Source organism: Balaenoptera musculus, chromosome 1, assembly GCF_009873245.2.
Source record: "Balaenoptera musculus isolate JJ_BM4_2016_0621 chromosome 1, mBalMus1.pri.v3, whole genome shotgun sequence".
Taxonomy (NCBI): Eukaryota; Metazoa; Chordata; class Mammalia; order Artiodactyla; family Balaenopteridae; genus Balaenoptera; species Balaenoptera musculus.
Window position 1 is genome coordinate 37,466,569 of NC_045785.1, and position 27,742 is coordinate 37,494,310.

The following is a 27,742-nucleotide window of genomic DNA, read 5'->3' on the forward strand; positions in this document are numbered from 1 at the left end:
TGATGTGATCACACTATTCTCTCTTTCCCTGAGTTGGAAGGGAAATGTGATTTCATGTAATGTGATTTCATTACATCCTCTCCTACCCTTGATTCCTGGCAGACATAAGTGTCTCTGGCTTCTAAGCAGGACCGTCCTTGTGCTTGTCCTGGCTTTGGCCCTCCCATCAGTCCACTGGCTCAGCACTCCGCCACCCCCACCCCAGCTCCCTGACTTTACTGTCTGTGAGAAGACGGGCTCTAGGCCAGCTTGTCTATTAGACAGTCAAAGCCTAGGCTGTTGGGCACTGGCTTGTGAGGCAGTGGCACCTCAGATCTGTCACTTGTTTTTCTCCCCTCCTCCTCCTCTTTCACCAGCAACTCAGGTTCCTGTCTCCAAGGCTCAGTCTGAAGTCCTATTTACTATTTGCTTTATAGCCCTCAGAAACAACCCTGTTAAATTCAGCTTAGATTCAGCAAGTAAGGAACAGAACAGGACCACAGTATACTGCCCTTGTCAAAGCTGTTCAGTTTCTGCCCCATCTTCACATTCATGGAGACCTCTTGTTCACTCATTATAAACCACCCATCTAGAAGGAAGTGACTTCATAGTAGCTTCTCTGAGCAGCTAAGAAATGACTACAGCAGGGATGATCAGGGCCCTACAACATGGGGCAAGCCTGCCTAGTCCGGTCTGCCTCTGGTCTGGAGTGTGACCACTGCCTCTCTTAAAGCTTCCCCACAGCCAACAGCTGGGCATTAGAGCCAAAGACAGAGATGGAATACTGAAAACCAAAAGAGCAAACTTTAGGAGTCTGTATCTGAGGCGAGAAGGAAAATGGAGAGCAACTCTGACCAGGATTAGTTCCTATAGGGTTTTTCAATAAACTCCTGAGCCTGCCCTTAGTGGGGTCTGGGCTAGTGAAGTTTGGCTGGCAACACTTGCTGTTTTTAGTTCCTTATCTCCCATTCCTTCCTCACTGGCTTCTGCTGGAAGTGTTCTCACTGAGGATCCCCATGAGTTCTGTGGCATTAAGCTCAGTAGACAAAATCAGTCCTTTTATTACTTGATCTTGCTGCTGTTGACATTGCTGATTATTTTCTTCAGCACTTTTACATATGATTCAGGAATCATATTAGTACTGGGCATGCAGAGACTAAGCCGTTGCAGTCCTGGAGCTAACAGACTAGCCATTAGAGGTTAGTTACAGGCTATTCTTGTTCCTTTTGAATCTTCTCGCCTGGCTTCTGTGACACTATGGATTTCCTCCTCCACCTTTACACACTCCAATGCAGGCCCTAATGAGGATGATGGTCTCAGGGTTCTATCTTGGGCCTACAGCTTGTGCTCTATTGTGGAGGCTATTCCACATTTCTTTTCTAATTACCACCTCTGTGCTGATGACTCCCAAATGTATATCCTCAGCACTGACCTTTATCCTCAAGCTTCAGCTTTGCACATCTCATCTATTTCTGGACATCTCCTCCTGGATTATTCACACTGAACTCCATACATGCAAACTTGAACTCATCTTTTTTCCCCCAAAACTAAAACTCTAGCTATATTTTTATGTCAACTGGCACTGCCATTTTCCACCCAGTTTGCTAAGCTAGAAACTTGAGATTCAGCCTAGACTTTTTACTCTTACTCCAAGTAATTTTAGCTTCTAAATGTTTTTCAAATCGGTCCCTCCCTCTTCATCCCCACTACTATTACCCTAGTTCACATCCTCCCCTGAATACTGCAATATTCCAACTGGTCTCTGTGGCTTGGGCCAGGCTTGATCTCCATAATCCACCTTCCTCATTTCTGCCAGCATGATCTCTGTAAAATGCAAATCTGTGTTACTCCCCTACTTAAAAGCTGGCAATGACATATTGTATGATTCCATTATATGAAACGTCCAGAATAAGCAAATCCATAGAAACTGATAAAAGATTAGTGATTGCCAAATGCTGAAGGGAGAGGAGAACAGGGCATGGGGTTTTCCTTTTGGAGTGATGAAAAGTTTTGAAATTAGTTAGTGGTGATTACTGAATATACTAAAAACTACTGAAATGTATACTTTGCAAGGGTGAACTTTATTTTATGTAATATCTCAAAAAAGCTGTTACTTTAAAAAAGCCACAATGGTTCTTCATTTCCTATCTAGAAGATAAAATCCAATTAGATAGTATATGATTAGACTCCTCTCTTTTCAATTCTTATCCCCTACCACTTCAGCCTCACAGTCTGCACATCAGACCGTTTATGCCTCTATGCCTTTGTTTATGCAGTCTGGTCTGGTCTGGAATATAACCCCCCTCCACACACACAATACTTACTAAGCAGAATTCAATTTTCAAGATTCAGCTCAAGCATCACCTTCTCCAAGAAGTCTTCTCTGTACCCTCAGGCTGGGTTAAATATCCTTTTTCAAAGCACCCTATGCTTCTCCTCTCTCTAACCTTAGCATTTGAGATATTATAATGAAAGTATCTGTTTCTATAGTCCCTTCCTATAGCTATAGACTGTAAGCTATAGACTATAAGCTTTAGCAAAGCAGGGATGTCTTAAGAGGGAAGTGGCCTAGAGGAAGTGGCCTAGAGAATATTTCCTAGCCCCTTGGGCAAGGGACAGATTGTCTACTTCTGTCTGTGTGGTACCTTACGAATTACAAAACATTTTTCATAAACATAATCCAAGTGATTCAAACAACACTGTCAGGTAGGCAGATCTGAGATTTTTACATTTAAGATGAGAAAAGTGTAGCTTACAACTATAAGTGGTAAAGACACAGGTCTCCTGATTCTAAAGGGATCCCTCCTAATGATTTTGGCCTCTCCAGAGGAACTGGCTGAAAAGCTTTCCACTAGAGACAGCAAGGCCATGGCAGGAACAATGTAGTCTTAACATAGCAAAAGGGGGCTTCCCTGGTGGCGCAGTGGTTGAGAGTCTGACTGCTGGTGCAGGGGACACGGGTTCGAGCCCTGGTCTGGGAAGATCCCACATGCCGCGGAGCAACTGGGCCCGTGAGCCACAACTACTGAGTCTGCGCGTCTGGAGCCTGTGCTCCGCAACAGGAGAGGCCATGATAGTGAGAGGCCCGCGCACCGCGATGAGGAGTGGCCCCCGCTTGCTGCAACTGGAGGGGGCCCTCGCACAGAAACGAAGACCCGACAGTTACAGAAAGATAGAGAAGATGAAAAGGCAGAGGGCTATGTACCAGATGAAGGAACAAGAAAAAACCCCAGAAAAACAACTAAATGAAGTGGAGATAGGCAACCTTCCAGAAAAAGAATTCAGAATAATGATACTGAAGATGATCCAGGACCTCGGAATAAGAATGGAGGCAAAGATTGAGAAGATGCAAGAAATGATTAACAAAGACCTAGAAGAATTAAAGAACAAACAAACAGAGATGACCAATACAATAACTGAAATGAAAACTACACTAGAAGGAATTAATAGCAGAATAACTGAGGCAGAAGAACGGATAAGTGACCTGGAAGACAGAATGGTGGAATTCACTGCTGCGGAACAGACTAAAGAAAAAAGAATGAAAAGAAATGAAGACAGCCTAAGAGACCTCTGGGACAACATTAAACGCAACAACATTCGCATTATAGGGGTGCCAGAAGGAGAAGAGAGAGAGAAAGGACCAGAGAAAATATTTGAAGAGATTATAGTCGAAAACTTCCCTAACATGGGAAAGGAAATAGCCACCCAAGTCCAGGAAGCGCAGAGAGTCCCATACAGAATAAACCCAAGGAGAAACACGCCGAGACACATAGTAATCAAAGTGGCAAAAATTAAGGACAAAGAAAAATTATTGAAAGCAGCAAGGGAAAAACGACAAATAACATACAAAGGAACTTCCATAAGGTTAACAGCTGATTTCTCAGCAGAAACTCTGCAAGCCAGAAGGGAGTGGCATGATATACTTAAAGTGATGAAAGGGAAGAACCTACAACCAAGATTACTCTACCCAGCAAGGATCTCATTTAGATTTGATGGAGAAATCAAAAGCTTTACAGACAAGCAAAAGCTAAGAGAATTCAGCACCACCAAACCAGCTCTACAACAAATGCTAAAGGAACTTCTCTAAGTGGGAAACACAAGAGAAGAAAAGGACCTACAAAAACAAACCCAAAACAATTAAGAAAATGGTCATAGGAACATACATATCGATAATTACCTTAAACGTGAATGGATTAAATGCCCCAACCAAAAGACATAGACTGGCTGAATGGATACAAAAACAAGACCCATATATATGCTGTCTACAAGAGACCCACTTTAGACCTAGGGACACATACAGACTGAAAGTGAGGGGATGGAAGAAGATATTCCATGCGAATGGAAATCAAAAGAAAGCTGGAGTAGCTATACTCATATCAGATAAAATAGACTTTAAAATAAAGAATGTTACAAGAGACAAAGAAGGACACTACATAATGATCCAGGGATCAATCCAAGAAGAAGATATAACAATTATAAATATATATGCACCCAACATAGGAGCACCTCAATACATAAGGCAACTGCTAACAGCTATAAAAGAGGAAATCGACAGTAACACAATCATAGTGGGGGACTTTAACACCTCACTTACACCAATGGACAGATCATCCAAAATGAAAATAAATAAGGAAACAGAAGCTTTAAATGACACAATAGACCAGATAGATTTAATTGATATATATAGGACATTCCATCCAAAAACAGCAGATTACACGTTCTTCTCAAGTGCGCACGGAACATTCTCCAGGATAGATCACATCTTGGGTCACAAATCAAGCCTCAGTAAATTTAAGAAAATTGAAATCATATCAAGCATCTTTTCTGACCACAACGCTATGAGATTAGAAATGAATTACAGGGAAAAAAACGTAAAAAAGACAAACACATGGAGGCTAAACAATACGTTACTAAATAACCAAGAGATCACTGAAGAAATCAAAGAGGAAATCAAAAAATACCTAGAGACAAATGACAATGAAAACACGACGACCCAAAACCTATGGGATGCAGCAAAAGCGGTTCTAAGAGGGAAGTTTATAGCTATACAAGCCTACCTAAAGAAACAAGAAAAATCTCAAGTAAACAATCTAACCTTACACCTAAAGAAACTAGAGAAAGAAGAACAAACAAAACCCAATGTTAGCAGAAGGAAAGAAATCATAAAGATCAGAGCAGAAATAAGTGAAACAGAAACAAAGAAAACAATAGCAAAGATCAATAAAACTAAAAGTTGGTTCTTTGAGAAGATAAACAAAATTGATAAGCCATTAGCCAGACTCATTAAGAAAAAGAGGGAGAGGACTCAAATCAATAAAATCAGAAATGAAAAAGGAGAAGTTACAACAGACACTGCAGAAATACAAAGCATCCTAAGAGACTACTACAAGCAACTTTATGCCAATAAAATGGACAACCTGGAAGAAATGGACAAATTCTTAGAAAGGTATAACCTTCCAAGACTGAACCAGGAAGAAACAGAAAATATGAACAGACCAATCACAAGTAATGAAATTGAAACTGTGATTAAAAATCTTCCAACAAACAAAAGTCCAGGACCAGATGGCTTCACAGGTGAATTCTATCAAACATTTAGAGAAGAGCTAACACCCATCCTTCTCAAACTCTTCCAAAAAATTGCAGAGGAAGGAACACTCCCAAACTCATTCTATGAGGCCACCATCACCCTGATACCAAAACCAGACAAAGACACTACAAAAAAAGAAAATTACAGACCAATATCACTGATGAATATAGATGCAAAAATCCTCAACAAAATACTAGCAAACAGAATCCAACAACACATTAAAAGGATCATACACCACGATCAAGTGGGATTTATCCCAGGGATGCAAGGATTCTTCAATGTACGCAAATCAATCAATGTGATACACCATATTAACAAATTGAAGAATAAAAACCATATGATCATCTCAATAGATGCAGAAAAAGCTTTTGACAAAATTCAACACCCATTTATGATAAAAACTCTCCAGAAAGTGGGCATAGAGGGAACCTACCTCAACATAATAAAGGCCATATATGACAAACCCACAGCAAACATCATTCTCAATGGTGAAAAACTGAAAGCATTTCCTCTAAGATCAGGAACGAGACAAGGATGTCCACTCTCACCACTATTATTCAACATAGTTCTGGAAGTCCTAGCCACGGCAATCAGAGAAGAAAAAGAAATAAAAGGAATACAAATTGGAAAAGAAGAAGTAAAACTGTCACTGTTTGCGGATGACATGATACTATACATAGAGAATCCTAAAACTGCCACCAGAAAACTGCTAGAGCTAATTAATGAATATGGTAAAGTTGCAGGATACAAAATTAATGCACAGAAATCTCTTGCATTCCTATACACTAATGATGAAAAATCTGAAAGAGAAATTATGGAAACACTCCCATTTACCATTGCAACAAAAAGAATAAAATACCTAGGAATAAACCTACCTAGGGAGACAAAAGACCTGTATGCAGAAAACTATAAGACACTGATGAAAGAAATTAAAGATGATACCAACAGATGGAGAGATATACCATGTTCTTGGATTGGAAGAATCAACATTGTGAAAATGAGTATACTACCCAAAGCAATCTACAGATTCAATGCAATCCCTATCAAATTACCAATGGCATTTTTTACGGAGCTAGAACAAATCATCTTAAAATTTGTATGGAGACACAAAAGACCCCGAATAGCCAAAGCAGTCTTGAGGCAAAAAAATGGAGCTGGAGGAATCAGACTCCCTGACTTCAGACTATACTACAAAGCTACAGTAATCAAGACAATATGGTACTGGCACAAAAACAGAAACATAGATCAATGGAAAAAGATAGAAAGCCCAGAGATTAACCCACGCACCTATGGTCAACTAATCTATGACAAAGGAGGCAAAGATATACAATGGAGAAAAGACAGTCTCTTCAATAAGTGGTGCTGGGAAAACTGGACAGCTACATGTAAAAGAATGAAATTAGAATACTCCCTAACACCATACACAAAAATAAACTCAAAATGGATTAGAGACCTAAATATAAGACTGGACACTATAAAACTCTTAGAGGAAAACATAGGAAGAACACTCTTTGACATAAATCACAGCAAGATCTTTTTGGATCCACCTCCTAGAGTAATGGAAATAAAAACAAAAATAAACAAGTGGGACCTAATGAAACTTCAAAGTTTTTGCACAGCAAAGGAAACCATAAACAAGACGAAAAGACAACCCTCAGAATGGGAGAAAATATTTGCAAATGAATCAACGGACAAAGGATTAATCTCCAAAATATATAAACAGCTCATTCAGCTCAATATCAAAGAAACAAACACCCCAATCCAAAAATGGGCAGAAGACCTAAATAGACATTTCTCCAAAGAAGACATACAGACGGCCACGAAGCACATGAAAAGATGCTTAACATCACTAATTATTAGAGAAATGCAAATCAAAACTACAATGAGGTATCACCTCACTCCTGTTAGAATGGGCATCATCAGAAAATCTACAAACAACAAATGCTGGAGAGGGTGTGGAGAAAAGGGAAACCTCTTGCACTGTTGGTGGGAATGTAAATTGATACAGCCACTATGGAGAACAATATGGAGGTTCCTTAAAAAACTAAAAATAGAATTACCATATGACCCAGCAATCCCACTACTGGGCATATACCCAGAGAAAACCGTAATTCAAAAAGACACATGCACCCGAATGTTCATTGCAGCACTATTTACAATAGCCAGGTCATGGAAGCAACCTAAATGCCCATCAACAGACGAATGGATAAAGAAGATGTGGTACATATATACAATGGAATATTACTCAGCCATAAAAAGGAACGAAATTGAGTCATTTGTTGAGACGTGGATGGATCTAGAGACTGTCATACAGAGTGAAGTAAGTCAGAAAGAGAAAAACAAATATCGTATATTAATGCATGTGTGTGGAACCTAGAAAAATGGTACAGATGAGCCAGTTTGCAGGGCAGAAGTTGAGACATGTATACACTGATGTGTATAAAATTGATGCCTAATAAGAACCTGCAGTATAAAAAAACAAACAAAACAACTAATACTAAACCTTCATTGGGTTATTTGTATGGAAATATGTTAATATAAATGTTTCAGACATTACATGAAATTTCTAAAAATCCTATATTTGTATTTGTATGGAAATATGTATGGAAATATGTTAATATAAATGTTTCAGACATTACATGAAATTTCTAAAAATCTTATATGTTCTGGTATAATGTTATAAGTAATAATCCTAGTTATTACTTTAAAATGTATATCTCAGAAATAACTAATTTTCTTGTCAACTGCATTATTATGAACTTTCATCAAATCTTTAACCGTGGTCATTTTTAAGTCTTTTGTCATTTACAGACAGTTCTGGGTGTACTCTGATGATTTTGCAAATATGTTCCTATAAAAGGGTTTCATCTTCAAGAAATTCATGGAAAAGACTCTGACAAATACAGGTTTCTGGTAACTGACTGTACTGCTGAACTGAATGAATAAGCATTTTCAGAACCCTAATGAAAAACTGATGAACTCATAAAAGTGCTAACAAAAGATCAAGATGAAAAAAAAATTAATTACATGGGACTGAGTGAACTGATGAGGATGAGTATAATTTTTGTGACTTTCTGTCTGAATTAAAAAAAAAAAATCCCACAAGGACTCAGAGGCAAAGAATATACAAATCAATTTTCACTGCAAAGTAAAGGAGCTGTTACAGTGGAGGATTACTGGACTGAATGTCAATATTATGACATAGTATGAGTGTGTTTCATGTTTGGTAATTGCAATCATTGTTGCTTTTGTTGTGGTCATCCATGTACAATGCTTGGTGTCAGTCTATTTATCTCTTGTAAAAATAAAATACAGTGTGTGTGTGTGGGAAAAAAAATAAATAAATAAATAAAAAAAAAAAGAAAGAAACGAAGACCCAACACAGCCAAAAATAAATTAATTAATTAATTTTTAAAAAAAAAAGATAGCAAAAGGGGCCAGGGCCCATGGAGAAGGCAGCACTGCTTGTGCAGGCAATACAATAAGACCCCTTCATCTGGGATGCTAGCCCCTACCTCCAACGTTGGTTAATCCAAGGGCACCTAGTGTAATGCTTGCATTTCTCACCCGACTTGGACATGGCCCCAGTACAGACTATTTGACTACAGAGTACAAAATATGAAGCTCAGACCACTGTGTGGTTCTGAAGAAGCCAGACTAATTTTCAGGCTGTGTGGGATACAAAGTCCACTAAATAGAGGATGAAGAATGCTTTATTCAAAAGTATGCCTGGAATAAGCAGCAGACATAAGAAAGGCCCAGTCAGACTTCCCTGAGGCGACAGGTGACCTTTTCAGGTTCAAAGAGGGGCCCAGGCACTGCTGCTTCCTGGCTCCCGTTCTTCTTTGTCCTAGTCCTACTATAATACATCACACCGTAGCAGAGAGACTTACATGTTTGCCTCGTCAAGGGCAGGGAATGATCCCATTTATCTCTGTACCTCTAACCTAGCACAGACACACAGAAAGAACTTAGCAAAAGTTTGTTATATGAAAGCCTGGATAGATGACTGAAGCTTCTTTCAAAAGCAGGTGAAAAGGCATACACTAATCATACATTCGACTCTCCATAATGGGGACTGAGCTGACAAGACTCAAAAGGTGGCCATGAATGCATTTCTGGAAGCCAACACAAATCCTTCAGAACTGGGCCAGAGTAGACACCTAAGAGCAGATCCTGAGGTCTCCTAGAAAAGCTGCACAGTCAGTATTGGCACTGAATAAAACCACCTGAGCGGAGAAATGCCAAGTCCATTTGTGAGTGTTAGCTCTAAGCTAAAGCTATTTCTAGAACAACAAAAAAAAGGCTTTCCATGTGCTAACACCTCTCTCCACTTACCACCAACAAATTCACCCATAAACCCACTTAGAAAGAAAGTACTGATTCTACATCTCAAGAAGGGTTAAAAGTTTCTTTTCATACCACAGGGAGATCAGAGACTGAATTGCCCTCCTAAATGTCGCAGAGACGGCTGCAGTCCAAGTCTCAAAAGATTATCTGGTTTGCTGTAATGTGTCCCATCCCCTCCCTTCCCCTCCATCCCACCATGTGATCCCCTCTCTTTTCTGTAATTCTTGGGAAATAATCTACTCACATATCTGTCTCTCCAACTTGACTAAGAGCCCAGGGATGGTACAGATTGCATTCTAGTAATTTCTATGTCCTCTAGTAGCACAGTATAAATGGTTCCCAAAGGCTGTTGATGGTCCTCTTTATAAAAAATGACTACAAGGTGCCCTAATACACACTCTCTACCTCCCCCCAGCATTCAACTTTGTTTCTAATTCATGCTCTCTTCAGACTCTGAAAATTGGCATTTTCTGTTCCTAGTTGTGGGGTTCCTAGCCTAAGATCACAGCTAGATAGGCTTTTCACTCTAGTGGAATGGCCAGAGTGGATTCTTTGGAGTTAAAAACAAAAAACAAAAAAAATTCCCACCCCCCAAAAAACCCAAAACAAACAAACTAACAAAAACCCAGCAACCAAGAAGAGAGGTACAATACATAATTCACACTCCTAGGGGAAATCCAAAAAGACTAGTGGTGCTTGCCTGATCCTGGGCAGTAACAGTATTAAGCAGAAAGAAACTGCTCTCCCAGCTGCCCCTAAGAGCCAAGGCTCACGTACAGTTGTACCAGCCACTCCTAGCCTGTGTGTGGCTGTTGCCACTTCTTGATGGAGCTCAATAATGGAATGTTTTTAAAGCCACACTGCATCACACTTGCTTCTAAGTAAATCATCAGCATCGCAATAATTACAAAATTAGACAGAACAGCTATATCTGACAGACTCTTCACTCTTGAAAACAGTATTGCAGTAACCACTGATGTGTGAATCCTACAAAGGCAATACTGCTTTCAATAGGCACTCTGATTGGAAACCAGTGATCCTCTTTGCCGCTACCACAGGCTCAGGATCATTTGGAAAAAGGCATGTGCTTCTCTCTATCCTGGTATACCTACCTGGAACACGCTCCTACTACTTTAAATCCCTCCTGTTAGCTCTGGCCTGAAAAGCCCGGACTGATCACTCCTATGAGGTCAATAGACTGGGGACACTAAGGACCCAAGAGCACTGAGGTCATTTAAAGAGGTGGGACAAAACTGGGTGTGGGACTCAAAATCTCAGTTCTCAAGCAGATGTTTTGGCCTCTGTGCCATCAAGCACATTTTCTGAAAGAGGGCCAGGAAGCCCCTACTCTGACAGGCTCTATATGTTAGGTGCTAGGAATAAAAAGGTGAATATGAGCGGCATTTGAGAAACTCATGTGTTGGTGGGAGACACGGACACAACAGAACCATCAAATAATAGGAAGTGTACACGCTAGAATATAAGTAAACCTTTTATTGTCCTTAAAGAAATCAAACTCAGACCCAAGGTGGACAATAAGGAGATAATTTGGAAATTTCAAAGCCCTACTCTGTCCCTTTAGACTTCTCCCTTGGGCTTCTCATTCTTATGGTCACTGTCACCATCACACAGGTCTCCTGGGTGGGGCTGCTCTGGTCTAGGTGGGGACACACAAACTTCTCCTTAATCTCTGCAACACTATGAAGATAAAACATTTAGACAAAACTTTACCAAAAGCTCAGGGATGATAAAAAGGGCAATGAAGTTTTTCTTCAACTTGAGATTCCCTAGAGTGTACTTCCGAGCCTGTCTCCAGGTTGCAAAGTCATTTGTTCTCACCACCCCCTAAAGTTCAGACCCAAGAAAGTACAGCCCAGTGATACCAGGGAGTTCTTTCTCCTAAATTCCTAGTTTCTCATCTCAAGCCAACTGACATGGGAATACCCACTCCCTATTAGGAAAACCAAAGGACAGTGGTCTTACCCTATAGTTCCAAAAAGGTTAGTCATTTTTACAATACATACACTATGACAATCCCAGACAGAATCACACTTGGACACTAGCACAATGGGACAAAGTGTTTTGGGGGCACTGAAGAGAATATGATGAGTTCTTAGGAATTCATTGGTAGTGGAGGACTTTCCTCCAGAAAGCCTAGCTACCCTAGCCTAGTGATCTTTCTTTTGTCTGAAAAACTATAGTCTATAGCTGAACACTCAATTATAAAATGCTATGAACTATTCTTCAGTTATTTCCCAACAAGACTACCTCTGGTCAGAAATTATCTTTTTCAAATATCCCTTCATTCATGGTACCAGGCACCGGAGACACTCATGTAGGTGCACAAGAAATACCTGTGTGACTGACAGATAACTTGCCATGGCCTCCCTCCACCTTAGAAAAAATGATGCTGAGTAGGAAGCAACAGTTTGATTTTTTTTTTTTTTTTACTTATTTTATTTATTTATTTTTGGCTGCGTTGGGTCTTCGTTGCTGCACGCAGGCTTTCTCTAGTTGCAATGAGCTGGGGCTACTCTTCGTTGCGGTGCACGGGCTTCTCATTGTGGTGGCTTCTCTTGTTGCAGAGCATGGGCTCTAGGCACGCAGGCTTCAGTAGTTGTGGCACGAGGGCTCAGCAGTTGTGGCTCACAGGCTCTAGAGTGCAGGCTCAGTGGTTGTGGCGCACGGGCTTAGTTGCTCCGCGGCATGTGGGATCTTTCCGGACCAGGGCTCGAACCTGTGTCCCCTGCCTTGGCAGGCGGATTCTTAACCACTGCGCCACCAGGGAAGCCCCAGCAACTTGATTTTAGTTGCATGCCTAAGGTGAGAGTATACTACCAACTTAAGGCAGTATCTAAGTTGATACAACCCCACCCATTTGCCTGGAACAAGTGCAGTTTTCTAAGTTTTTCTAAGTTTTGAGTTTCTAAAACATTCTAAGGAAGGAGAAAAGTCTGAGGAAAGGAAATGATACCACCTTCCAGGTCCCAGCTGTCCAACTGTCCAGTCCTTGCTTATACCAATGAAGATAAAGGACTCCTCACAACTAGGTCTCAGCTGGTCACCAGATTCCACCTGCCAGTCTTAGTGCTCCTTCAGTAACAGTGCAGCTGACTACAAATGGCCCTGCCACACCTAGGGGCCCTACAAGCACCTCCCCAAAGCTATTTTCTGTGTAGTACTCACAAACCAATGGCCAGGGTCCCTCGAGGACAGTACTGCTGTTTGGAACACCAGAACCATTCTAATGTGAGGTAGCCAGAGACTCACTGCTCTAGGTCTTATTGGCTCTGACAGCACAGCCTGCTTTTGTTCCCTTCGCAAACTTTTTCTTATAACAGGCTCCCATACCCCTCATCCATGACAGAAGGGCTGTAGGAGTATGTGTATGCATGTGCGTGTGTGTGCATATGTATGTGTTGAGGGTGCAGAATGAAATAACAGCTATTCTTGGGCAGGTACAAAACTTCTATAATACCTCCCTAGAAGACTTTAAATCAGCTCTTGGACAGAAGTTATATTAGATGATTTATAGTTCCCATATCAATGATCAAACAGTACTATTTTATATAAGCCTTGTCACGTGATGTCCTGTGCTACTTGGCCCTGAGGTGTCTGCCTTGTAGTGTGGCCAACTTCCTCTAAAAGCAACTCTTTTCTAACCTGGTCACACAGCAATTTGGACAGCAAGAGAATACTACAGAGACCAGCTGACGCCAAAGAGGAACTGGCAGGATGGCAGAAACTCAATCACACAGAAAGAAAATGGGTCAGTACATTATGGCTTTCAAAACCTACACTCAAGTGACTAAAAATCACAGAACTCCTGCTGGAGGCCATGGGAGAAAACACTAAGAGACAGGCTCCCACATTACCTTGACTGCTGTCACTCCTATAGGGCAAGAACCTCTTAAGTGTCCTCATGCCATCTACTCCTGCAACACACATTCAGGACCTGAAGCCAAGAGTGAAGGTTCTCAAGATGTATGTGTTGCCAGACTCAGCAATGAAAGGTACCCGCTGTGAGCCGAGATTGGCTTTCTAAGGACTAGGTGTACATAGTAATAAGTTGTATCCTCTGTGACTGAATGTTGAATTTATAAGAGATCTCCATCATTCTCAAGCACATTAATGACTGGTTTCTTAACACAGTTTTCTTGGTAATGGAAGACAGTGTCTCAAAGAGTAGTGCATGTAAAGCCTTCGTACCTTAGATGTGAGGTCCCGATGGAAAATGCCTTTGAAGTGAAGGTAGCTGAGGCCCACTGCTATGTCATAAGCCAGTTTCACCCTCACAGTCCAGGGCAAATGCAGGTTACTGTCTAGCAACTGTTCCAGGTTTCCAGAGTTGATATACTGCAAAACAGAAGGAAAACCCAGCTACCATTTGTCAGGAATGCTTAGGGTGGTGGTGAAACCACTAGAGAGTAGACACCTAGAAGATAGAGACTGTATTTTTTTTTTGAAGTTACTGAGGGCTTATTCTGCATCCAGGCACTATGGTAGGTGCTGCACCTTCCTTTGAGAAGATCACAATCTATTAAGGGATATAGACAAACAATATAACGTAGTAAATGCTAAAAGATGGCTTTATATAGGTACGACAGCACTGTGCAGCACAGAGGATAAAGTTACTAACTCAGTCTAGGCATGTCAGAGAAAGCTGCACAAAGGAAATAAAGGAGTCCAAAGGATGACTTGGGGGAGCAGGAAAGAAAGTCCACACAGAGGGAGCCGCATACGTAAAGTTATAGGTGAAGAGCATGGTGTATTCAGGAAACTAATTTACTCAATACGGTCAGAGTGCATGAGAGGAGAGGCAGGTGAGACTGATATGCTTTGCTAAGGTATATGGACTTTATCCTGTCTATAAGGAACAAAAGCCTTTTAAGCAAAAGAGCAACATGTTCATATTTGTTTTTTAAAGAAAAGATTATTTTAGCAATGGTATGATAGATGGATTAGAGTGGAGAATACGGAGAAGGGAAAATAGGTTAGGAGATTATTGCGATAATCCTGGTGAAAGAAGAATGCCTGAGTTAGGGCAATAGTGGAGGCACTGGAATAGAGCAAGATTCAAGATTTAGATGGCAAAGTCAAAAAAAGCTTGATGAATGCTGGATGGGGGGGATAAGGGCAATGAAAAGCTCCTAGGTTGATCGCAGGCTACTGGTCCCTGGGTGCCATTATTAAATATCCAGAATACAGGGAGAGGAGCAGGTTTTTAGAAGAGGCAATGTTAAAAGATAGTGAGTTCAAGTAGGACATGTTGGGTTTAAGGGCATGTGGAGATGTCCTATACAGAGTCAGTTTGAAGTTTAGGAGCAAAGTCTGGGCTAGAGACTAACATTTAGGAGGCAATGACATTGAGCTGAAGTAGTCACTGAGGCTAAGGAATGTATGGAACTGCCCAGGGGTTAACATGTAAGGTGGGAAATTACCAGAATCCCAAGCAACTGTAGCATTTAAAGGAGTAGGCAGAGGAAGAAGAAGCAAGCAAGAATGTCACCACAGAAGCCAAAGGAGGAAAACATTCCAAAGAGGAAATGACCAATAGTATCAAATGCTATAGATCAAGTAAGATGAGCCTGAAAAGTGTCTACTGAATTTGCAACTGAGAATTCACTGGCAACCATGGCCAGAGCAGTTTCAGTAAAGTGGGTAAGACCAGAGTAAGATCAAAGTGAATTGAGGAGTGAGTAGGAGATAAGGCTAAGGGGAAACGACATGAAGATGTACTCTTTCAAGAAATTTGGCTGTTCGTCATTCCTACATACCCATGAAGAGCTGCTTTGCCCTTTTTTTAAAAGAGCAAATAAGCCTATTTATATACAGATAATAAATAATAATAACAAAAATAGCAGCAGCAGCTGCAGCTAATATTTATTTACTTGGTACTTGCTTTGTGCCAGGCACTACTCTGAGAACTTTCCATTAATTACATCACTTAATCTTCATATAACCCTAAGGTAAGTGTACTATTATTCTCATTTTACAAAAGGCATTTAGAGGTTAAGCAGCTTGCTCAAGGTTACCCAATTATTAAGCAGCAGAGCCAGGGTTCAAACTCAGGCAGTCTGGCTCCAGAGTTCATGCTCTACCCTTACATTACATTGGAGAGCCATGGTGTCTGGGTACAGAGAGCCTCATGCAGTACAGGAGCTCAAAATTTTTTGCCAATTAAATTCATGAATTTATTCAAACCTTACATGATGTATTATCTCCCTCCTCTTTCCAAGGGAGAAAAAGGGGCAAATTCCTCTAAGCCTAAAATTAAGCTCTTAATACTTTTTTGGAGTGGGGGTGCTATTGAATTTACAAAAGACTAGGGAACCTAATGGGATAGAAGGCAAGAAATCTGAATTTTAGGGACTTCCCTGGTGGTGCAGTGGATAAGACTCCACGCTCCCAACGCAGGGGGCCCGGGTTCTATCCCTGGTCAAGGAACTAGATCCCACGTGCCTGCCGCAACTAAGAGTTTGCATGCCACAGCTAAGGAGCCCGTGAGCTGCAACTAAGGAGCCCTGGAGACACAACTAAGGAGCCCACCTGCCACAACTAAGACCCAGTGCAACCAAATAAATAAAAAAAAAATATATATATATATATATGTACACACACACACACACATTTTAAAATCTGAATTTTAGTCCAAGTCTGCCTCAACAGCCATTTTACTTTGGACAAATCAACTAATAAGGCTACCCTTCAGTTTTCCCACATAAAAAGTAGGTATGATAACCCATGATCCATATACCTCACAATGTTATTATAAGAATGGAATACAAATACATGAAAGTGCTAAGAAAAAAATATAAGTTCCATATAATGAGATCTTCTGATGTGGTAACATAAGCACCAAAAAGAACCAGTTGGGGGCAGCACGATGCAGCACTTCAGATCCTTGGATGAAGTGGATCAGGTCTGGCAAGGCAGAGAGAATGGCTAAAGATACGCCAAACTTCTCAAAAGGGAAACCTGTTGATCTGCTTCATCTTGCTTGATAATCCAGCTTTGGAAATCTCAAAACGAGGCATAACGACAGCATTAGCATAGTGCCCTCGTCTCTTCACTCTAGTTGAATCTGTTCACAGTTTATGTCTGAGGTGCTCATTTGCTAAAACGAAACTGAACTTGCAAATTCCAAGCTATATGGGGGCAATGAAGCTGACAGCTAAACATGCAGACAAATTTCTTTAGCTCTGAGAGTGAAAAAGATATGAAGAGGTGGTGGTTCACTTCTTTGGCGTGGTGACAGTGTGACATGGAAGGCCTGACTTTGGGAGCCACTCAGGCTTCCTCCTGAGGGCCAGGCAGAAAAGACTGGTGAAAAGCCTGTATGTGTATTCTCTGTGGGCCAGGCTAAGCCAGAGACTCTTGATTCTGGTTCAGAGAAACACATGTTTATTACTCTGTCCAGTCATGTCTCTGAAAACCTGAGAAATCCACAGACCAAGCCACAGGGTGGAGAGCAGAGGAGAGAGGTGAGACAAGGTGAGGAACCACACTGGCTAGTAGGCTCTGACTTTTCCTGGCAAGATGGAAAAAGCACAAACCAGATCCAGAGAGGGAAACCAAATGGAATTTATTGTTACAACCCACTTCTCTTGCCTGCCTTCGGTGAATACTTTGGTGGAGCTGATAAGCCTCTGGGCCCTCAGAAACCACAACTTCTCAATGTCTCAAGACCTTTGCATGTATGAGGAAAGGAAGTTTGAGATCTGCCAAGAAGGAAGATTTCTAAGTTGCTACACTGTGTGCCCATTCGTCGGAATGTCCACTTCCCTATAAGCAACTCCCTGTGCAGACTCAGCTGGTGTGTGTTCTGAACAAATCCCTCTGTGGGAAGCAGAGGCAAGAACAACCGTTCCAGCACATTCAGCTTTCCGGGCTGGGGATAACAGCTGCTTTGCTTTCATTTTCTTCCAGACCACTCCCTTGGGAGCTCTACAAAACCACCTAAGGCACTGGCAACACATTTAAATACCTACTAGAGAGAGAAGATTTTACAACTTTTATTGTTGTTCTTTTAAACTTTCAAGTTCAGAAAACTATAGTATCAGCCAATCAAATGTGTTATAGGTACTTCAATACCTCTAAGTGACCGTTCCCCAACTTTACCTACACCAAAACCTCTCCTCTTCATGGTCTAATAAAATGTTAGCGTTTCTGCCATTTCATTTGTGTTTGATACTTGATTTTATTAAAGACTCTTTTCTTAGAAGGCACTCAGTAAACAAATGTGTGTTTGGTGACTAAACAATATTACTATGTATGTAAGAAATCATATGCCAACACCCTAGAAAATCATCAAAGGGACGGGTAAGTGGACACTTAATTCTCCACTCAGAAATATCAATTCAGGGAATTCCCTTGCCGTCCAGTGGCACTTTCATTGCCATGGGCCCAGGTTCAATCCCTGGTTGCCGGGGAACTAAGATCCCGCAAGCCTCACGGTGTGGCCAAAAAAAAAAAAAGGAATATCAATTCAGGTTATTTCTACAAAGATTTATTAAGCGCTCCTCCCATTCCTGTCACCCCCTTATGAGAGTAAGAACCTGTCCATTTACATCAACATTATATCTCCCAGTGATTGGAAGAGTCCCAACCACATAGTAAATGTAGGTATGTAAACACTCAGTTTACACCTTAAAGAAGTTCAATGAAATACACATAGGTAACTAAATAATACTAATAACCCTTTAGCAGAGGTAAATACTTGGGTATGAAAGTAGATACTGAGGAGTTTAGAAAGTTTCAGAGAAAAAAACACCTGAGTTGGATCCTAAAAAGATAGTTAAGAGTTGTCTAGGCTGAGAGTATGGTTCTTCCGACATACACCCTATAGGCTCTGACAGTACCACTCAGACACAGACAGACACATAAACATGCCCATACAAAGAATATTCTGGAGCAGGACTAGGCAATACTTACCTCTCCCTGAAGTAACATTCACTACACCCAGGGCTCCTGTTCTCAATTCTTGCTGATTCTCACCATAACCTCACCCAATCATAACCAGTCAGAAGAACAAGGCAAACGGTTACCTTTTTTTTTTTAACTTTGAATTATCAATGTACTGATACCTGTAATCAAACAAACATCTATGAACAGTGGTTCAAAGACATATTCGGAGAGGTTCTGAAGAAAACATCAACTGTAAGAATTATTGTACCTTTTTTGAAGAATCTACCCAAATAGCCTAGAGCTAGGGCACTTATCCAAGGCAGATAAATGTGCTGCCATCCAACTAACAGAGATCATTTGCTGCCACTTAATTAGCACAGTTGTCCTGAGGTAGACCCATTCATCTATCCATCCACCTACACAAACACTGAAAACCTACTACATAAAAACATAAAACTAAGTGGGGCGAGTCCCTGCCCTTAGTTCACAGTCTAGTCTAGTCGAGTTCACAGTCCAGTAGAGATGACATATAATCAACTAACAATTTTTTTTCATACAGGACAATGATCAGACATGCTTCACAGAAATATCATTCTAACAGTAATGTAAAAACTGTACGGAAAGGTCAAGAATTGAGGCTGGGAGAACAGTTAGGAGGCTTCTGGAATCATCCAGGTGAGAAGTAACAAAGGCCTGAGAAAGACAATGGCAGCAAGAATGGAAAGGAGGTTAATATCTGAAGACATCTCAGAGGTAGAACCAATATGATTTGGTATTTAATCAAAGGTAGGGAATAATTAAAAGAGATACGGTATACAAAGTATGTCTAGCACAGTGCTTAGCTCACAGTACACAACTCATTCTCCCCACTATCAATATCTAATCATCATCATCCCTCCCCTAGGTTATGCCATTAGCTTTCTAACTAGTCTTCTTTTCCCCTTCTTTATTTTTTTTTTTAATATTTTCTGTACCTCTTAGGGTTGTGATTTTTTTTTAATATTTATTTATTTATGGCTGTGTTGGGTCTTTGTTTCTGTGCGAGGGCTTTCTCTAGTTGTGGCAAGTGGGGGCCACTCTTCATCGCGGTGCACAGGCCTCTCACTATCGCAGCCTCTCTTGTTGCGGAGCACAGGCTCCAGACGCGCAGGCTCAGCAATTGTGGCTCACGGGCCCAGCCGCTCCACGGCATGTGGGATCTTCCCAGACCAGGGCTCGAACCCGTGTCCCCTGCATTGGCAGGCAGATTCTCAACCACTGCGCCACCAGGGAAGCCCCTTTTCCCCTTCTTACATCTTGAACAGACTTAGCTCTCATTCCAATCCATTTTCCTTAATACAGCCAAGATTAACCTTCTAAAATGCCAACTGAAGCCACTCCCTTGTTAAAATTATTCACTGATGCCCTATTACTCTTAGGATAAAATCCACAATCCTTAGCATGGCATACAAAGTCTTTCACTCCTGCTTATAAGGGTCTGACCCCTCCTTACTTGCACGTTTGTGCACATTGCTGGTCCCTTTACCTGGAATACCTTCCCCCACATAGGCCTGGCTAACCACCCATTGAGGATTCAGTTCTGTTTCCTGGAAGCCCATATGTAGGGTTGGGAGTAAAAAAGACATTTTATGCATAAGGAACACAAAGATAAAGTGCAGAGATTAGTAGTTATTCCTTTTTGTTTTTCTTTCCCTGCATAAAATATAAGTAGGGGAGAAGGGATAAAGCTAAAAAGTAGGGCTTCCCTGGTGGCGCAGTGGTTGAGAATCTGCATGCTAATGCAGGGGACACGGGTTCGAGCCCTGGTCTGGGAAGATCCCACATGCCACGGAGCGGCTGGGCCCGTGAGCCACAACTACTGAGCCTGAGCGTCTGGAGCCTGTGCCCCGCAACGGGAGGGGCCACGATAGTGAAAGGCCCGCGCACCGCGATGAAGAGCGGTCCCCGCACGGCAACCAAGAGTGGCCCCCACTTGCCGCAACTAGAGAAAGCCCTCGCACGAACCGAAGACCCAGCACAGCCAAAAATAAAATAAATAAAAAATTAAATAGCCAAAAAAAAAAAAAAAAGTAAAGCTGGGCAGTACATTATAGTGGTGAAGCCCACAAACTGCAGAGTTAGACTGCCTAGGATTGAATCTCATCTCTGACTAGTCGTGTGACCCTGGGTTAGTTACTCTTTAACATTCATCTATAAAATGGGAATAATAATAGAACCTAATCCATAGAATTATGAAGATTTAATGAACTGATGTGTAAAATGCTTAGAATAATGTCAAAGGAAGTTCTCAATATGTTAGTTGTTATTATTGCTATTATTATTATATTTATTGTTAGTGTAGAAGTTCTGTAACACCAAGATGAAACATCTATAGTTAATTTAGCAGATCATGGGGACCACTAAAGGTTTATAGGTAAAGGTATAATATAATCTATTGTGTGTTGAACTATGTCTCCCAAAAAGATAGGCTCAATTCCTAACCCCTGGTACCTGTGAATGTGACCTTATTTGAAAATAAGGTCTTTGCAGATGTAATCAAGTAAGATGAGGTCCTATTGGAGTAAGGTGGATCCTTAATCCAGTATCTTAACAAAAAGAGGAGAGGAGACACAGACATACAAGGAGAATGTCATGTATCGATGGAGGCAAAGGTTTGAGTGATGCATCTGTAAGCCAAGGAACACCAAGAGAAACTAGGAAGAAGCAAGGCAGGATCTTCCCCTAGAGCCTTCAGAGAAAGCAAGACCCTGCCAACATTTTGATTTCAGACTTCTAGCTTTCAGAACTATGAGGGAATAAATTTCTGTCTTTATAAGCCACTCACATTGTGGTGCTTTGTTATGGCAGCCCTGGGAAACTAATACATGACCAAAACTACATTTTAGAAAGCTCATGGTGGTAGCAGGATAGAGGAGGAGCTAGAGGAAGGTTTGAAGGGTACTGCATCAGTCCAGATGAGAGACGACCAAATGCCTGACTTAGAATGCTATCATAGGCATGAAAAAGTGGGCTAGAGTTAGAATAAGCAGAGGTAGAATCTAAAGGATTCAGCAACTGAGTGGTAGATATGAGAACTGAGGAAAAAGAGTCAAAGGCAACTCAGAGATTCCAAATAGATGTGTTGAGAGAAACAAGGGGAAGAGATCCTACAATCTTATATACCAAAAGTAAGTCAGAAGCCCATCAGAAACCAGCATCAATGCCAAATAGCCAAATCAGTGGCTTGTCAAACCTCTTCTCTGGATGGGCCCTCTGCAGAGGAGGGCCTGGGCCCCGACCTAGTTTTCACTGAAGCCCAACAATGCCATTGTGCTGGCCACTGTATATTTGTTGGTTGGCTCCAAACACAAAGGCTAGCAGACATCCCATCCTGCTGGCTTGGTTTAAAGAAGAAAAGAAAGCTTTGTTACTGCCCTGGGTAATTCTGGGACAGGCATCCCAAGAGCGCCCTGTGGGAGGCTCATGCTCCAAAGGAGCCTCCTGTTCTCAGCTCGAGGTTCCACAGCCACTGCAAGTGCACATCCACACATCTGCCAAGGCCTGAGTTTGCCACGGTTCAGCCTCCACTCCAGGAGGTCCACCGGGACCTGCCTGACTCAGTCAGTAGTAATGAACTGATTCAAAGAGAAAGGGAACCCAATGTGTTTCAGAATATTTAAATGTTTCACTCTCTCTGCCTTCATATATGTTTACGGCCCAGAATACTCTTCTTCCCCTTCACAGCTTTGCTAATTCTTATTCATCCTTCTAAACCCAGCTTGAGTCTCTTATTTTGGAAAGCATTTCCTGACACCCCATCCCATACTTTGTGCCACTTTTGTCCCCTGTATGTATTTCTACTATTGCTTATCATGTTGTACTATAACCTTGATGGCAGGGACGAGATCTTTCTCAACTCTGTAAGCCCAGTATCCAGTGACACAAACAATAAATTGTTGAATTAATAAATGAATGATTAAGTGCATTTAAATAAATAGAGGCAGATTTTAAGTTCCCTCTTTTATTTGAAGCCCTCCCAATTCTGTCATTAATGTAACTTAAGATCAAAAAGAGAAATGTGCTTTTAGAGGAATTTTCTGATAAATATCATGCAAAACAAACATTTAATAATGCTTACTATATGGCAGATACTATGGTAGCAATGAATTTAAAGCAAAATACAAAACAGTGTGTTTGGCCACTCAGTAATATGAAATTAAGGATCCTTTGACACTCTGTCAGCAGATTCCTTAAAATGGTCAGAATCATATGGACTTAAAAAATATATCTAAGATCTCCTTTTGAAAATTATAGAGGGTATTTCTTTTATCAGTAGCTGAAAGCCAAGTAGAAGAGGCCATAAAGATATTGCCCCCTCTTTCCTCACACTTCCCACAGACACTTAGTATAACCCATTCACCACTTTAAGAACATGTTTGTTTAACGCACCTTAAGTAGTAAGAGTGTTTTTCTATGCACGTAAACTACCATAAACAACAAAATGACTGTTTACCCACAAGATTCAAAAAAGTATGACTGGGACATCCCTGGTGGTCCAGTGGTTAAGAACCCACCTTCCAATGCAGGGGACACAGGTTCGATCCCTGGTCGGAGAACTAAGATCCCACATGCCGAAGGACAACTAAGCCCTCGCGCCACAACTACTGAGCCCACGTGCCACAAATAGACAGCCAATGCACCACAACTAAAGACCCTGCATACCACAAAGAAAGACCCCGCATACCGCAACGAAGATCCTGTGTGCCCCAACTAAGACCCAACACAGACAAAAAAAAAAAAAAAAGGAACGACTAAACTTTTCCCACAGATTTTTAATTCTTACAGCAAACATCTGATAATCAAAATCAAATTTGTTTAAATAAACATTAAAAGATAAATCTGTAAAACAAATCTTCTCAAAGAAATGAACTAAGATAACAATAAGACTATTTTCTTTGCCCCATAAAGCTCTACTAGCAATCGATGGTTTCAGACATGATTTACAATCAGCCCAGGGCTCCTGACTACTCCATCCAGCTTGCTTTCCTATCCCCAAATCCATAATATCTCTACCAGCAACATGGATATTAAGGTCATGTTTAAAAACATTCTTCCCTCCAGCTTGCTACCCCACATCTACTACAACCCCACATTCTCCAGCTTCAGACAGGAACCTCTGATATTCACCTGGTGATTGGGCTCAGAGTGAACAAAGCAATCTATTAAGGAAGACAACACATCCTGCCTCCCCTTAGCAGATCTCAGGAGTAAGGGCTTGACAGTGGACAAAATGAAAAATGGAAACCAAAAGAGGTTAAGTTTCTAATTAAGGTGATTTATATCAAAGAAGACTCTGTCCTCAAATGAGCTAATCATTTCTTCTACCTCTTCTGCCCATATCAACACACTACTTGGTCTCTGGGTAAGGAAGAAGTCAAGCAAAAGTTAGAGGCAACTATAAGCTCAAATGGTATCTTCTAGTGGCAAACGGTAGGTAGGGGGGTAGAAAGGGAGGAAAGGTTTCCAATTTGCTATGTGGAAGACAACTTCCCAACCCAATAGTCACTCTAAGTACAGGCAGAAATCTCCTCTGAAGGCTAAGGGTCAGATAGGTAACTAATTACCCGCAAGTTCACAAAAATTCACAAAGACTAGTTGGAGTTATCAAAGGAAGGGGTGGAAACAGAGGACTCAGCCAGTTCTGGTTCTACTGCAGAGAAAACAGACTTGAGGTCTGGTGTATACATAAGTATCTACAGCTGTAAGGAAAAAGAGAGAGCCTTTTCTTTGGTTTCAGACCATCTCAAGTGTCAGAATGATGTGCCCTCTGTAATTCCCTGGCGGTCCAGTGGTTAGGACTCTGCGCTTCCAGTGCAGGGGGCATGGGTTCAATTCCTGGTTGGGGAACTAAGATCCTGCATACTGCACGGGCAAAAAAAAAAAAAAAAAAAAGAGAGAGAGTAAATGAGAAAAATCAGATGATTAATCTTGAGTGAAGTTAAGTCTAGATTTATTTTACCAACATGTTCCAAATTATCTTTCCTCTATCAGCCACTGGACTCTCTGGGAAGCAGCTAATGCTGGTCTAAGGCCAACTCTCAATTCAAACAAAGCAGCAGATCTGGATATCATGTCACTCAGAAGCGTTCTAGGGATGCTAAATTCTAAAACATTTTTCTAAATGACTAAAAGCAGAGAATGACCATATCACTGAATTCTAAACCCTTTGCAAATAAATTCAGAAAGTCCTAACGCACAATTAACTTCACTTCTTGAGTTCACCGAGAAGAGGTTCAATGCCATTCCTAGATCAGTGTCTAGCAGAATAAGCCCCAATAAATACTAATTGAATTAATGAAAGAATTAAGTGTCCCTAACTATCTATCTACATATAGAAATCCCTTCTACACTCTCCATGAATCAGCTCTCATCAGCTACCTCAGTCTTCAGACCTTAGGCCAGAAAGCTCTTGTCCAAGGAAGGGCTTTAAGATGTAGTGATGTGTTATCCCTGAAAAGCTCAAAGACTGAGTCTGGTCTTCCGTAGCGAAGAGACTATGCCGATTACAGTGTTATGTTAAAAAAAAAAAAAAAAAAATCCCAGGTAATACACACACAGCTGAGGAAGTTCTCCAGCAGCACTCTCCAAGTTTTCCACATCTCAGTAAATGAAACAACCACCCACCTAGAAAATGGGCATCGTTTGATTCCTCACTCTTCTTTCTTACCTAAGTCACAAGACCTTGTCTTTCTATTTCTAAAACAGATCTTTACAAATCTTCATAGATACCACCGCAATTCAAGCTACCCACATCTCTCATATAATCTATAAGTTTCTCCTCACTGGTCTCCTTGCCCTCACTTCTGTCCCTCTACAGTCAATTCTCCAGAGCAGCCACCAAAGTGCTATTTTAAAATGCAAATTGTATCCTACTACTCTCCTGTCTAAAATCCTTCAACTGCTTCCTGCTGTATTTAAAACAAAATTCAAAATCCTCACCATGGCCTATAAGGCCCTATGATGCAGCCTCTTTCTCTCTCTCAAATTTTTAATCTTCTTCTCCCTAATCTTCATGAATATCTCCTTTTCTTTTAGGTATTCTCAGAAAAGTATTTCTATGACCTTATGTACAGGATAAGCTAGTCAGTATCAACATATATACATTGTCCTTACTTATCTCATGGATGGATCAACAGTTTTTTCAAAGGTACATACTCATGAGGAAAATAATGCCCAAGGGTATGGAATAACAATATAATATGATGGGATAGACCTGAAAGGCAGTCCATTCTAAGCCCCACATCATACAATTGAAGTCCTTCTATAACATCCTTGCCAAGGGGCCAAAGTAACCCATATTAGCTTTATGAAGAGAATTGTTAGGGAAGAGAATAGTCATACTAAACACAACTGTCCTCCTTAACTGTGGTGCCCTCTAATCAATACTCCAACTTTCCAACATCTAAGAATGTGGTCTTTAGCTTCCTGAGCTTAGTGTAACGGCAGTGCCTGAGGAAGCCTGCTACTTCCTCCACCAACCCCAAGCTCTTCAATGACCTGTTACCTATTTGTTGCTAGTGGTAAACAGAACAGAACATGGTCCCAGTCCTACTGGAACTGACATATGAGAGAGACAATAAACAAACATTCAAATAAATGAAGAACTATATGTTATGAGATGTGCTACCATGAAAAAGGAAAGAGTGCTATCAAAGAGAATAATAATCTAAGTAAAGACCTAGATGGAGGGAGATCATTGGGAAAAGCCACTATAGTAAAGTGAAAATTTAAACTAAGACTTGAAAATTGAGTTAAGTAGGCAAAAATGGAAAAAGAGCTTTTCAGCTATTATTTAATCTAATCCTTAGCTTCTTTTTATATAAAATAGCAATCATAATAGCTATACCTCACAGGGTTGTCATAGGATGAAAAAAGAAAATGCATGCAAAACTTTACATTCCATATATATTAGCTATTTCTCTAACGAGCATGTATGATTTTATAATCAGAAAAAAGTTATTTTTTTAAAAAAGTGTCCCTGATACTGCCAAGTACAATAAATTATTGGTTAAAAAAATGAAATATTTTCTCATCCAAACACCTTAGTTGACTGAAAGACTTATCAGGTAAGTAACATGTCTGTTGTTTTATTTGTAAGTTAGTGCTCGGTTCTGTTCCTTCTGGGTGTACCAGAAATGTATGTTTGATTGACTAGCTAATCTGGGTAGAAAAGAAACTGTTGAGCAAATTAGTTACAGAGGAAAAGGATGACTATGCAAGAGGCCTTACAATTGAACAATGTAAGAGGCCATTTAGAAATTACTCCATTCATGAGGCAAGAGTTCCAGCCATTCATACAGGTACTAAAATGCATTGGAAAATTTACCTCAACTTCACTTTTTAGATAACATAAAATGTTTGTTGTTTGCTTCCTTTCTCCCTATCCAATCATTCAGCCAATGTCTATAAAAGAGTGTCCTAAACACAAGGTACTGCTGGGAGATTAGGAGCATACAGATAAGTAAGACACTATCCCTGCCATTATATAATAGCCAGCAACTGGTTTTACATAGCACTTTCACAGTTACCTCATTTGAACTTTGCAAGATCTTTAAACATTCTGTCATCCTTTCCTTTTTGTTCTTTTAAAAAATTTATTTATTTTATTTATTTATTTATTTATTTTGGCTGTGTTGGGTCTTCGTTGCTGCGCGCAGGCTTTCTCTAGTTGCAGCGAGCGGGGGCTACTCTTCGTTGCGGTGCGCGGACTTCTTTTGTTGCCGAGCACAGGCTCTAGAGCGCGCAGGCTTCGGTAGTTGTGGTGCACGGGCTTAGTTGCTCCGCAGCAGGTGGGATGTTCCCAGAGCAGGGATCGAACCGTTTCCCCTGCATTGGCAGGCAGATTCTTAACCACTGCGCCACCAGGGAAGCCCTGTCATC

General features: G+C 40.9%; 1 protein-coding gene across 1 annotated transcript in view; it reads right to left on the reverse strand.

Moving 5' to 3' along the window:
• The window catches only part of TESK2 (testis associated actin remodelling kinase 2), a 111,830-nt gene that overhangs the window by 5,198 nt on the left and 78,890 nt on the right, over positions 1 to 27,742 (reverse strand). Inside the window, exon 4 of the mRNA XM_036854759.1 lies at positions 14,126 to 14,272. Coding sequence (XP_036710654.1) covers positions 14,126 to 14,272 — 147 coding nt within the window. The remainder of the gene's footprint in view (positions 1 to 14,125; positions 14,273 to 27,742) is intronic.